The sequence below is a fragment of the Eutrema salsugineum genome, unplaced genomic scaffold (genome assembly GCF_000478725.1).
Source record: "Eutrema salsugineum unplaced genomic scaffold, Eutsalg1_0 scaffold_3, whole genome shotgun sequence".
Lineage (NCBI taxonomy): Eukaryota > Viridiplantae > Streptophyta > Magnoliopsida > Brassicales > Brassicaceae > Eutrema > Eutrema salsugineum.
This window is the reverse complement of record NW_006256756.1, coordinates 1,955,124-1,968,545: the sequence shown is the minus strand read 5'-3', so window position 1 is coordinate 1,968,545 and position 13,422 is coordinate 1,955,124. Positions and strand designations below refer to the sequence as shown.

The 13,422-nt window shown below is 37.4% G+C and overlaps 3 protein-coding genes across 3 annotated transcripts; 1 reads left to right on the top strand and 2 right to left on the bottom strand.

Moving 5' to 3' along the window:
• Positions 1–2,709: 2,709 nt before the first annotated feature.
• Positions 2,710–5,385, top strand: LOC18014361 (4-coumarate--CoA ligase-like 7). The gene is made up of 6 exons (XM_006396562.2): positions 2,710–3,849; positions 4,219–4,408; positions 4,491–4,636; positions 4,754–4,821; positions 4,900–5,002; positions 5,098–5,385. Exons 1-6 carry the CDS (start codon positions 2,839–2,841, stop codon positions 5,209–5,211), a joined length of 1,632 nt encoding a protein of 543 aa, XP_006396625.1. The 5' UTR covers positions 2,710–2,838; the 3' UTR covers positions 5,212–5,385.
• Positions 5,386–6,051: 666 nt separating this feature from the next.
• On the bottom strand, positions 6,052–7,443 carry LOC18014360 (transcription factor bHLH114). Its single transcript, XM_006396561.2, is given in 7 exon segments — positions 6,052–6,082; positions 6,084–6,238; positions 6,371–6,421; positions 6,508–6,573; positions 6,674–6,835; positions 6,923–7,151; positions 7,250–7,443. Coding segments are annotated over 7 exon segments (885 nt in total). The 5' UTR covers positions 7,441–7,443.
• A 2,909-nt stretch (positions 7,444–10,352) lies between these two features.
• LOC18014289 (oxygen-evolving enhancer protein 3-2, chloroplastic) lies at positions 10,353–11,827 on the bottom strand. Its single transcript, XM_006396560.2, has 3 exons — positions 11,447–11,827; positions 10,710–11,005; positions 10,353–10,588 (listed from the first exon to the last, which is right to left on the bottom strand). Exons 1-3 carry the CDS (start codon positions 11,742–11,744, stop codon positions 10,490–10,492), a joined length of 693 nt encoding a protein of 230 aa, XP_006396623.1. The 5' UTR covers positions 11,745–11,827; the 3' UTR covers positions 10,353–10,489.
• Between the last annotated feature and the right edge of the window lie 1,595 nt (positions 11,828–13,422).

The following is a 13,422-nucleotide window of genomic DNA, read 5'->3' as shown; positions in this document are numbered from 1 at the left end:
CTAGTGAACACAAATATTCCCCATCCCAACTACTCTCGGGTCATGAGCCAGACATCTCCCATCTCAAAACATTTGGGTGTTCAGTATATGTACCCATTGCTCCACCACATCGAACCAAAATGGGACCTCAAAGAAGGATGGGAATATATGTTGGTTTTGACTCTCCCACCATCATAAGATATCTCGAGCCAACCACTGGAGATCTCTTCAAGGCCAGATATGCGGATTGCCAATTCGATGAATCGGTATATCCCTCTTTAGGTGGTGAGACAAACAAGCTGGTCAAAGATCTTTCATGGAATCAAACATCATTAAATTGGCAAGATCCTCGGACTCTAGAATGTGATTCAGAGATCCAAAAGATTATTCATTATCAAAAGCTAGCTAATCAATTGCCAGATTCCTTTGCTGACCCGACCAAAGTAACCAAATCGTACATCCCAGCTTGTAATACACCAGTACGAATAGCTGTCCCAACGGGACAGACCCAAGTTGCTACAGAGTCTGCACCACGTCTCAAACGGGGCAGACCTCTCGGTTCCAAAGATAAGAATCCCCGGAAATCAAAGAAAGGTGCAATAACCGAAACCGGGATTCCTGCAATATCAGACATAGCCGCGGCTGAGACTCAATCTAATGAACCCTCAATGGAAGTTCGGGACGCCGAATCTCCAGGTTCAGAAGATAACAATGAGATCTCCATCAATTACAATATGTCCGGAATACAATGGAATCGAAAAGAAGTCGACTTAAATGCACTCTTTGCATACAAAGTAGCACTTGATGTTGCGCTCACGCAAGAGGATCTAGAACCCACGTCAATAACACAGTGTACACATCGAACAGATTGGCTAAAATGGAAAGAAGCCATAAACGTGGAGTTAAAGAGTCTCAAACTCAGAAACGTGTTCGGTCCGATCATCCGGACCCCATCACACATCAAGCCAGTGGGCCACAAATGGGTCTTTGTGCGCAAAAGGAACGAACTCGGTGAAGTCGTTCGATACAAAGCACGGCTTGTAGCACAAGGATTCTCACAGAGACCCAGAATCGATTATGAGGAGACTTATTCTCCAGTGGTGGATGCAACAACATTCCGATTCCTCATAAGTCTGGCCATAAGAGAAAATCTTGATCTGCGGTTAATGGATGTTGTAACCGCATATCTCTATGGGCCTCTGGACAACGAAATATATATGAGACTCCCAGATGGCATTGAACTAAAAGACAAAAATGCATCTCGAGATCAATACTGCATCAGGCTGAACAAATCCTTGTATGGACTGAAACAAAGTGGGCGTATGTGGTACAACCGCCTCAGCGATTACCTCATCAAAGAAGGCTACAAAAATGACCCCATCAGTCCATGCATCTTCATCAAGAAGTACTCAAACAAAGGATTTGTAATCATAGCAGTATACGTGGATGATCTAAACATCCTCGGAACATCTGGTGAGATCTCCCAAACAGTCGACTGCTTAAAAGCAGAATTCGAAATGAAAGACCTAGGCAAAACAAAGTACTGTTTGGGATTACAACTTGAGTACATCAAAGGAGGAATCCTTGTGCATCAATCGGCTTATATCGAAAAGGTACTCAAGCGATTTAATATGGACCAAGCTCACCCATTGACCAGCCCAATGGTAGTTAGAAGCTTAAGTGATGACCCTCTTGGTCCCAAAAAGGATGATGAAGAAATCCTTGGTCCTGAAAAGCCATACCTCAGTGCTGTAGGAGCGTTAATGTACCTGGCTAGTCACACTAGACCAGACATATGTTTCGCCGTGAACCTCTTCGCTCGATATAGTTCATCTCCAACTCAGAGGCACTGGAACGGTATAAAACATCTCCTAAGATACCTTCGAGGTACTCAAGACTTAGGACTCTTCTATACTAACCAAAATAAAGATGGGTTAGTCGGCTTCGCCGATGCAGGATATCTATCAGATCCGCACACTGCCAAGTCTCAAACTGGCTACGTTTTTACGCATGGAGGAACAGCCATCTCTTGGAGATCAATGAAGCAGACACTCACTGCCACTTCATCAAACCATGCTGAAATCCTAGCCATTCATGAGGCTAGTAGGGAATGCGTCTGGCTGCGCTCCATGACTCAGCACATCCGCAGAGATTGTGGTATGGACGAAGACACACAGCCCACAGTGATGTATGAAGACAACGCGGCATGCATAGCTCAGCTCAAGGAAGGATATATCAAAGGAGATCGGACGAAGCACATTCTACCGAAGTTCTTCTCAACCTCAGACTGGCAGAAGGACGGCACTCTCAGCGTTCAGCAGGTCCGATCCAGTGAGAATTCAGCTGACCTCTTCACCAAATCATTGCCTACTTCAACACACCGGAAGCTCGTCAAACAGATAGGAATGTATAGACTTAGAGATCTGCAGTGATGCTACAATCAGGGGGAGTAATGCGTGTTGTACTCTTTTTCCTTCACCATAGTTTTGTCCCACTGGGTTTTTCCTGGTAAGGTTTTAATGAGGCAACATTCCCCAGCGCATTATCGAGATCCCGATTGAGTAGCTGACCCGGTTCACTCGTTCAAGGGGGAGTGTTATAACACATATCATATATGGACTCTTATACCAGCCCATTAAGCCCATCAGAGCATTGTACTTAACCTAGATTCCCTATGTACTCTATATATACATTCCAGTGATTAATAAAGTTTCTAAGTTTTCACAACAATTTCGTCATTTTTGGACACATTTCGACGTTTACGTGGAAAAATCAGAATAGAAGAATCATCGTCATCGTCTTCCTCTTCCTCTCCATCACACACTTTCACATTATCCTCTTTCCTGTTTCGATCGGAAAATGGAGAAATCCGGCTATGGCAGAGACGGTATTTACCGATCACTTCGTCCGACTCTCGTTCTTCCCAAAGATCCCAACACATCGTTGGTCTCTTTCCTCTTCCGCAACACCTCTTCTTACCCGTCGAAGCCTGCGCTCGTCGACTCCGATTCCGGCGATACCTTATCCTTCTCTCAGCTCAAATCCGCCGTCTCTAGACTCGCCCATGGATTTCTCCGTCTAGGGATTCGACAAAACGACGTCGTATTGATCTTCGCACCCAATTCTTACCAGTTCCCTCTCTGTTTCCTCGCCGTTTCAGCCATCGGCGGCGTTTTCACCACCGCGAATCCTCTTTACACTACGAGTGAGATTTCGAAGCAGATCAAGGATTCTAATCCGAAGATTATCATCTCTGTTGAGCAATTGTTCGACAAAATCAAGGGTTTTGATCTCCCCATCGTGCTACTTGGATCCGGCGAATCCGTGCAGGTCCCTGGATCGAATTCGAAAATTCTCAGTTTCAACAACGTGATGGAGCTATCTGAGCCAGTTTCAGATCTCCCGACTGTTCAAATCAAGCAATCGGACACGGCTGCACTGTTGTATTCATCAGGAACCACGGGAATAAGCAAAGGCGTGGAATTGACTCATGGTAATTTCATCGCAGCTTCTCTAATGGTGACGATGGATCAAGATCTAATGGGAGAGTATCATGCTGTGTTCTTGTGTTTTCTTCCTATGTTCCATGTATTCGGGCTTACCGTGATTACTTATTCCCAGCTCCAGAGAGGGAATGCTGTCATCTCCATGGCGAAATTCGAGCTCGAGACGCTTCTTAAGAACATCGAGAAGTATAGAGTCACTCAGCTCTGGGTTGTTCCTCCTGTGTTCCTTGCTCTTTCCAAGCAGAGTATTGTGAAAAAGTATGATCTTTCTTCACTCAAGTACATTGGATCAGGAGCTGCACCTCTTGGGAAAGATTTGATGGAGGAGTGTGGAAGAAACATCTCCAATGTTGTGCTTATGCAGGTTAGAACCTTGGTTTCAAACTTTGCTCTTAGTTTTGGTCCTTGAAACTCATTCCCCTGTGGGTCTAAGTTTCTATATAAACTTTAGATGTGAGCTAATTCATTGATCTTTGCTCATGAAAGAATCAGGCCAAAAAGGTATAGCATTTCGCATAATTTTGTTGGTAGGAGACAGAGTAAGCATAGTTGTTAGATAAGTGTGGAACTTAGCAGAGGGCTTTTGAGATGATTGTTTGGATGATGTTAAAAAGTTGTGTTTCGTGATTTTTTGCTAATCCAATCGATGTTTGCTCGTAAAGAACCAAGCCAAGAATTTTAGTATAAAGAATGAGTAGATTGTTTGAATGGTGTGTGTTTGTGATATCTTCAGGGCTATGGAATGACTGAAACGTGTGGGATTGTCTCTGTGGAGGACCCGAGACTCGGGAAACGGAACTCTGGCTCAGCTGGAATGCTTGCTCCAGGTGTTGAAGCTCAGATAGTAAGTGTAGAATCTGGAAAATCTCAGCCTCCGAATCAACTCGGTGAAATCTGGGTACGAGGGCCTAACATGATGAAAGGTAAGGTAGTGTTATATCAGTTTTATTCCCTTTATAGATCTTCTTTTAGTTTGAAAATCATGTCAACCAAATTCTCTTTCAGGTTATCTCAATAACCCTCAGGCTACTAAAGAAACAATCGATAGAAAAGGTTGGGTACATACAGGAGATCTTGGTTACTTCAACGAAGATGGGAACCTTTTCGTTGTTGATCGAATCAAAGAACTTATCAAATACAAAGGCTTCCAGGTTTGTCTTCAAACCACTGCATGTCACTTTTAATCTCCCAATTCTCTCTCATTCTTGTCACTTTCCAATGCACGAAAATGGAACCAGATTGCAATCTTTATGGTTTGATATATACAGGTTGCTCCAGCTGAACTAGAAGGTCTTCTTGTATCGCACCCTGAAATACTAGACGCTGTGGTGATCCCGTAAGTCATATTCACGATTCAATACATTAGTAGCACTCATTGTCTGTAAACATTAATATCTGTGTATATATGTTGCAGGTTACCTGATGAAGAAGCTGGTGAAGTTCCAATTGCATTTGTTGTCCGATCACCAAATAGCTCAATAACAGAGGAAGATATTCAAGCGTTCATAGCCAAACAGGTTTCATAACTTTATTTCGAATCAATTTATATTGGTGTGTCATCTTTCTTCTCTAAATCTCTAAATTAGTTATTTTATTTGCTTTCAAAAAATAGGTTGCTCCTTACAAAAGACTACGAAGAGTCAGCTTCATTAGTAGTGTTCCAAAATCTGCTGCTGGTAAAATCTTGAGAAGAGAACTTGTTCAGCAAGTAAGATCCAAGATTTGAAGAATCGTTTATCATTATAGACCATAGATCAGAATCTCTGTGTTGTTTCGTTCTTTTCACCATATTTATGTACAATGTCAAACTAAACAGTTCCAGAAACCACATAAAGGGAAAATAAAATAGTCCAAGACCAAAGTCGTATACAATAATACATAACTTTTTTCAGAAAAAAAATAGCGATAAGCAAGCACCTATATTCCTTTTTTACAAGTAACAATGATGAACTCTGTTTTTTTTTTCTTTAAAGCTTGATTATTTTTTTATTATGTGTGTGAATTTGAACTTTGGAGGACCACATTTCAGTATTTATTTTTAGGGACTCTTTTTATTAAACCACGCCTCATTTTAACCTTGAACTGCAATCCCAAAACGCAAAACACAACATTAATTTGCATTTTGCACAGCATCTACCAACCTCAAATACATTATTTGGACCTCAATTGTTTCAAACGCAACTTATTCGTTTGCGTAATTTCCATATACTGTATATGAGAGAAACACTAAGAAATTCACTATTTTGGAAATTTAAACATGTTTAGTTACTTCTTTAATAATTTTTGAAAAATATCAAACCCGAATAATAGGTCTTCTTTTGGTTTTTGCGTTTACGTTTATAATTAGTTTGCTGAAAGTACATTCTACTTTGTATAATTGTATTCATATGGAAAATGTATCTGTAAAATGCAAACAAACAATATCGGCTTTGAAGTATTACGTGACATTTACATTTCTGTATATAAAAAAAACATCAAACTTTACAAGATTCCCTCTCTTTCTTTTCTTTTTTAAATGTGGAAGAGAGCTTAAATATTTGTTTATGTATCTGTCTAATTTACACGTTTACAGAGAACGGAAAATTCCAGAAATCAGAAGTGTTCATCTCTGCAGCCGAAGCCGCGGCTGCAGCCACCGGGTAAGTAGTTGAGATCGGCATAAGACATAGCCCACGGCTCGCGAGATCTACGTGTTTTCTAGAACTACATTCTTCTTCTTCTTCTTGAGTATTGATAGATTTCTTGTCTGAAAACTATTTTAATTAATTCAAGAATCATTAATTGGTGATGATTAGTTTTGAAAAAGATTCTTGAGATCACAAGCAAAATGACAAAAAGAAGAAGAAGAAGAAGAGAGTTGTTAACATGTAACTAATTTTAAGTACCTGCTGTCGTTGAACAGATCCTCTGGTGTTCTGGTCTGGATTACTCAACACCTATTTTAATTAATAAAGCATTATTTTATTAAATGATTTATTATGAATTTGTGATAGTAAATGAAAATCAAGATTCTGAAACTTACAGTAACTTGTTCTTGAAGAAACTTAATGTACTCTACAGCCTCGTTGAGAACAGAAGCCGTATCTGTCTGCAAAGAAATTATATGTAATTATTTGAGTTTATATTAAAATAAATAAAAGTTCAAGTCAAAACCGCACCAAAAAAATGGAAGAATTTTTTTAATTTACCTTGCCAAATGGTGAAACTAGTTGCTGAAGCGCAGTGATTCGATCACCAAGTTTTTCTTTACGAACTTTGAAGCTTGGCAATGAAGATAATGTCTCGATTCTTGGCCTTTTTAGCATTCGCGGTGAATATTCATCAACGTTCTCTTCTGATTCTTCACTCTTCTGAAAGAATATTGCTGTTAATTAACTTTAATATTAACCAAACAAAAGTACTTGGGTTTTGATTTGTATTAGTACGTAGTTACGTGCCTTTGTAATAAGATTCTTGCTGTCTTGTGTGATTTGCTCCTTAGACTTATAGTTTCTGATCTCATGATCCAAGAAAGACTCAGCTTCGGAATCGATCAAGAACGTGTTATCTAAGAATGGAAGGCTTTCAAGCAGCTCGGATTTTGAGTCAGGGATTGTAGTTTTTGCCCAAGAATCCGATATTATTTGCTCGTTAGGATCGAATAACCCGTCGAAGAAACTATTATGTCTTCAAGAAAACATAAAATAAATAAAGAGATAAAAGAAAGTCTAACATTATAACCATGTAGATTAATATCAGTGTATAATATAAGCGTGTGGACTTACATGTTCAGTAAATCATCATTACGATCGTTAAACTTGTTATCGAAGTTTTGCCATCCGAAATCTGAGATATCGAGGCTAATATTCTCAGTGGGACGTGTGAGCGAGTAGCCGGAGAATACGGTCTCAGCGTTTGTTGGCGAACTCCACCAAGTTCCGGTAGAAATTCCGGCGATCTCAAACTCTCCCGTCATGTTCTTAATTATAAGTTCGGTTTTGTTTTGTTTACTTTGGAAATGATAGAAGTTGCATGAAACATGTTGTTTGTAGCATATCGTATTTATACGTAGGCATGGAATATTATAATCATTAATTAATATTTCTAGCTACCGTGTTAACCATATGTTAAATATTGATCATGATAATGAAAAAAGCGTAGGTTATTGGACTTATTCTTATATATGTTCGTGTTTACGTTGATTTAAAGAATATATGTATATCAGTTTTTGTTGACAAAAAAAATAATTTGTCACTTATAAAATTATAACAGCTCAGAAATTAAAAAATGAAGTTAATATCAGATACTGTTTAAAATGCAGGAAAATTATCATACATAGTCAGTTAGTCACAGACGCATGTTTTAAAAAATCGGAATTCTTATATATGATACTACTAAAGTCCACGATGAACAAGTTTATTGTTTATTCATACTAAAAAAGTTTATTGTTTAATAATTGCACGAATAGCTACTTTTTTGGAAGGATTTCATTTTTTTTTTTGATGTTTGAGGGGAATGGATTAAACAAAAAAAAAGAGTATATATATTTGGAATTTAGTAAAAGTCTATATTTTCTATATAAATTGGTTTTTCCTGCATGGTTTTTTCTGTTTTTAATTGATTTTGTTCTAATTTTAATTATATAAACAATATGAGCACAAATAATTAATTACAATGTACTAGAGAACTGTACTTTGAATCAAAATGTCTTTATAAGCTGTGTTTTTTAACTGTATATTGAATTAAATTTTCTTTATATGCTGTATTTTTCAACTGTATCTATAAAAACCTGTTTTCTTTTGTGGAGAGAAAAAAGGAATTTAGAATTAAGTTTTAAAACTTAGCCGATCGAGAACAGTTTTAAACTTAGCCAAATTTGGTCAGCTGTTGACAAAAGTAGCATAAAGGAAAATACAAAAATTTGATTCCATATAAATGAAGATACTATTAAAAATTCACTTATTGACATTCAAGTAAGATTAGTTGATAGATTATATTAAAAAAAAGATTAGTTAATAGATAACGTACGTTTTGTGTGGATTAAGTCTTACCACCCAATCGAATTCTCTTGGGATTTAGGGTTTGTCTTCATTTTTACTTTGGAAATGTTCCCAAAACTTTTAAAATATGTATATATGTATGCTCATGTCATCTGATTTGACTCCTTAACCACAATTCCACTTTTAGTTAATGGAAATACTTGGTTAAGTTGTCTAACCTCATATTATATCATTATATGTGTATTTTTATTATAGACGCATATCTTGATTTTTTTTAAATAATTCTTCGCGGTCTAAGTCAATTTGGCTTCAGGTAACAAATATTCCTTAAACTAAACATCTCTAACTAATAATATTTTTGAGTTCTGTTACAATAAGACTTAATTATAAGTTTCTTTTTTGTTTTTTTTTTCAGTAAGACTCAAGTACTCCTTCCATTTCATAAACAATGCCATTTTTAAAACTTTTATTTTTGTTTTACAAAAATTATCATTTTATATTTTCGATGCACAATATTAAATAATAATCCACATTTTAAATTTTTTATTTTAATGAATTAATTAGAAAAAAATTGTTATGTGTATTTATAAAGGATAATGTAGAACTTTTTACCATTTTTTTAATAGGTGTGAACTATATCAAAATGATATCTTTGGTAAAACAAGAGGAGTATGAGTTAGTCAGAAATGATTGACTTGCCTCGTTTAGTTACCAATTCAGCAGGTACTATTTATTATCTCACCAAATATTAGATGTAGAGATTAAGATTTTCAATTATATTTATAATAGTAGTGGATTTTTGGTACGTTAAGCTTCTTCTAAGAGATCAAAGTAAATTTTGGGTGCGACTCCCGTTTGATAAAACTTTTTAAGAAGGAAATATCGGTCAACCATATGACGTTTAACCTTAATTAAGCTCATATATAAATTTGTATTTGACTTAGGACATGCCAATCATACGACAGGACCATGGTCTAATCCCTCGTCGTTATGTCCTAAAATTTGTTAGAATCATTGTTTTTTTTTATAATTTAAAATCTGATTTCAGTTGAGAATATCTCGTGGAGTGGGAAGAAAACTTAGAAAAAAGCAAAGAGATTACAAGAAAAGAAAAATTTAGAAAAGTGTTAATGGTTTAAGTGTTCTCCCTTTGACCTAATCACATTTATATTCATTATCTTTACAATATATTTTAAAATATGTTGTTCGTTATATGACGACAAAAAATAATGTCAAGTCATTTTTGTCTTGTCATTGATAAATTCATCAATTTGTCTAAATACTCTTTGTCCCCATTTAATAATATATTTAACATATGTTGCATGAAACGATATGATGATGATGCATGGTGTGATTCAACCTTGCACGTCATCAGAGTTACTGAGTTAACATATGCGGAGTGAAAATTCAGGTGATACTTGACTTAGATTAATTATAAATACATATGAATTATAAAGAATCAAAAGACCCTATACTTCAGAAGAAGAAGAAAAAAAAAACTAAAATTGACTTGACGAGTAAATATCACCGAGAACAATTTGTTAGTGAATACTTTCCAGTTTCAAAATAAGAAATCTTGTATATTCACCTTTTTTTATTGTATGTGACAATGTGTTGTCCAGAAATGTATATGCATCATGCAAGTTTTAGAATCCAAATTGATATATATATATATATATATATATATATATATATATATATTATTCAATAGAGATATGTAATCTCAAGTTAATTGATAACATAACAAATGTTTTAAAAAACTTATAATCCTAAACGGAAGAGGCAAATCGATATCGTTGGTTCTTGTCTTCTTGATTTGTTTTTTAAACAAAAAATGATGACCAAGAATTGGTTTCAATTCCAAACTTCAAAAAACTAGATATACTACTTGGTTAAATCTTGAGACTCATGATATTAGAAATACTCGAATTGATCAGATAGAAAGAGGAGGAAGAAGACAGAGTACTTGGATAATGATAATGATAGCTTCAACAACAATACATTACAGAACAAATCTTTCCTTCTTTAACCGATCTTGGCAAGAACATTGTTCAAACTCGAGACAGTCTCTGAGTAATACTTCTCAGCATCCGGGCTGCTCTTTGACCTCGCCGCATAGTCCAGCTTCCACACAAGAAAAGAACAACAATCTCAGATCGATCCAAACATTAGAAAGAATCTTGTGCATAAAATGGCTGTCGATTAAAGTGGTAGAAAACAAAACCCTAAAAACAAGAAAACTTACGTTGTCGATGGTTTGGAAGAGCTTGCCGGTGAGTTCTTTGAGACTCTGTTTCTCTTCCTTAGGCTTAGCAGAGATAACGGTGTTAAGATCGTAACGGAGGTAAGATGCTCTTAAACGGAGATCGTTCTGAACGTAAGGCCAAGCTTTTTTGTCGATTAATGACTTAACGTTAATGATCTCTTTAGCAGATTCTTTGGCCCTCGCTGCAGCTTCTGTTGGTGACAATGGCTGCAAGTAAAATCTGTCTTTCAATGCCAATGAAAAGTCTCTTGCTTGGTCTGAGTTATCTGTTCCAGCTGCTCACACATACACACAAATCAAAGTCAAAATCAATCAATCATAACCGATCTCGGTTTAAAAATCTAATTAAGACCGGTTTGTGAGATGTCTGGAAAAAATCTAAAAAAAGATTTAAAAAAGGAAAACACCGATTTAATTTAAGGATGATCTGAAAAACCAATACCGAAGCAGCAAAATCGAATTCAAACCAAGTAGATCTACGTTTAAGGTTATTCGGATCGAAAAAACCAAATCGATTCAAACAAGACCGCGACTGAACCGGACTTTTATTTGGTTAGAATGGTTTTATTTCGTCTTAACCAATAACCTAAACTAATGTAGCACCGAACGGTAGGATTGAACACGAGCAATTAATTATTTGATTAAACCAAACAAAGAAGATAAGGAAATACAGATTAGTCCATAATGTGAAATTTAATTGGATCAGTTTTACTTACGGAGACCACCGGAAAGAGGTGGAGGAGGGCCCACTTTAATCGAAAGAGCTTCGGCGAAGACAGACTTAACGAACGAACCACCGGCTAAACCAGCTGCTACGAGCCCTATCACTGACCGGCGACTACTTTCCGGTACAGACTCGTTCTGGTGAGCCCTGATCACAAGTCCGGTTCTTTGAGACCCAACCGTGACTCTGGAGATGTTCAGACGGTTTGAGCCGTTGATCTGGAGGCTTCCTTCAAGAACGGCCTGAGATGCGCCACGTAACCCTGCCATCGAAGTCACTGCTTGAGCCATTCTAGTTTTTTTTGGGGTAATTTGATTAAAGGAGATTTTCGTTTGAGTTATAATTTCTAGTGTTTTTGGTTATGTGACAATGAACACCTTATCTGATTCATCTTCTTCTTTAGATAACTCGGATATGGTTTTAACCACTAATACGTTGCCACGTGTTATCTTGATTCTCAGTTCTGCCACATAGGATTGAAATGAAGTGTTGCCGTAAATGCGATTTACACGTGGCAGCACACCGTGGACGTTGACCAATTCGGTTTAACCTAATTGACCACATTAAAAACCGGTTTAGAAACCGAACTCGTCTGTATTGTACGCTTTTTTGGTCTCACTGATTTTTTTTTTTTGTTAATTATATGAACAATATGTAACGTAAATAAACTAAACCAAACCAAAATAAAGAGCGGAGAAATTTAAATATCGTCCAAATTTTGCTAGAAAATTGGAATATGAACTGAAATTGACTGTAACAACAAAATTTTGAAAGTTTTAAACTCCACTCATTTCAATTTTGTTATCTGTTGTGAAAACTTAGAAACTTTATTAATCACTGGAATGTATATATAGAGTATATAGGGAATCTAGGTTAAGTACAATGCTCTGATGGGCCTAATGGGCCGGTATAAGAGTCCATATATGATATGTGTTATAACACTCCCCCTTGGACGAGTGAACCGGGTCAGCTACTCAATCGGGATCTCGATAATGCGCTGGGGAATGTTGCCTCATTAAAACCTTAACAGGAAAAACCCAGTGGGACAAAACCATGGTGAAGGAAAAAGAGTACAACACGCATTACTCCCCCTGATTGTAGCATCACTGCAGATCTCTAAGTCTATACATTCCTATCTGTTTGACGAGCTTCCGGTGTGTTGAAGTAGGCAATGATTTGGTGAAGAGGTCAGCTGAATTCTCACTGGATCGGACCTGCTGAACGCTGAGAGTGCCGTCCTTCTGCCAGTCTGAGGTTGAGAAGAACTTCGGTAGAATGTGCTTCGTCCGATCTCCTTTGATATATCCTTCCTTGAGCTGAGCTATGCATGCCGCGTTGTCTTCATACATCACCGTGGGCTGTGTGTCTTCGTCCATACCACAATCTCTGCGGATGTGCTGAGTCATGGAGCGCAGCCAGACGCATTCCCTACTAGCCTCATGAATGGCTAGGATTTCAGCATGGTTTGATGAAGTGGCAGTGAGTGTCTGCTTCATTGATCTCCAAGAGATGGCTGTTCCTCCATGCGTAAAAACGTAGCCAGTTTGAGACTTGGCAGTGTGCGGATCTGATAGATATCCTGCATCGGCGAAGCCGACTAACCCATCTTTATTTTGGTTAGTATAGAAGAGTCCTAAGTCTTGAGTACCTCGAAGGTATCTTAGGAGATGTTTTATACCGTTCCAGTGCCTCTGAGTTGGAGATGAACTATATCGAGCGAGGAGGTTCACGGCGAAACATATGTCTGGTCTAGTGTGACTAGCCAGGTACATTAACGCTCCTACAGCACTGAGGTATGGCTTTTCAGGACCAAGGATTTCTTCATCATCCTTTTTGGGACCAAGAGGGTCATCACTTAAGCTTCTAACTACCATTGGGCTGGTCAATATTAAATCGCTTGAGTACCTTTTCGATATAAGCCGATTGATGCACAAGGATTCCTCCTTTGATGTACTCAAGTTGTAATCC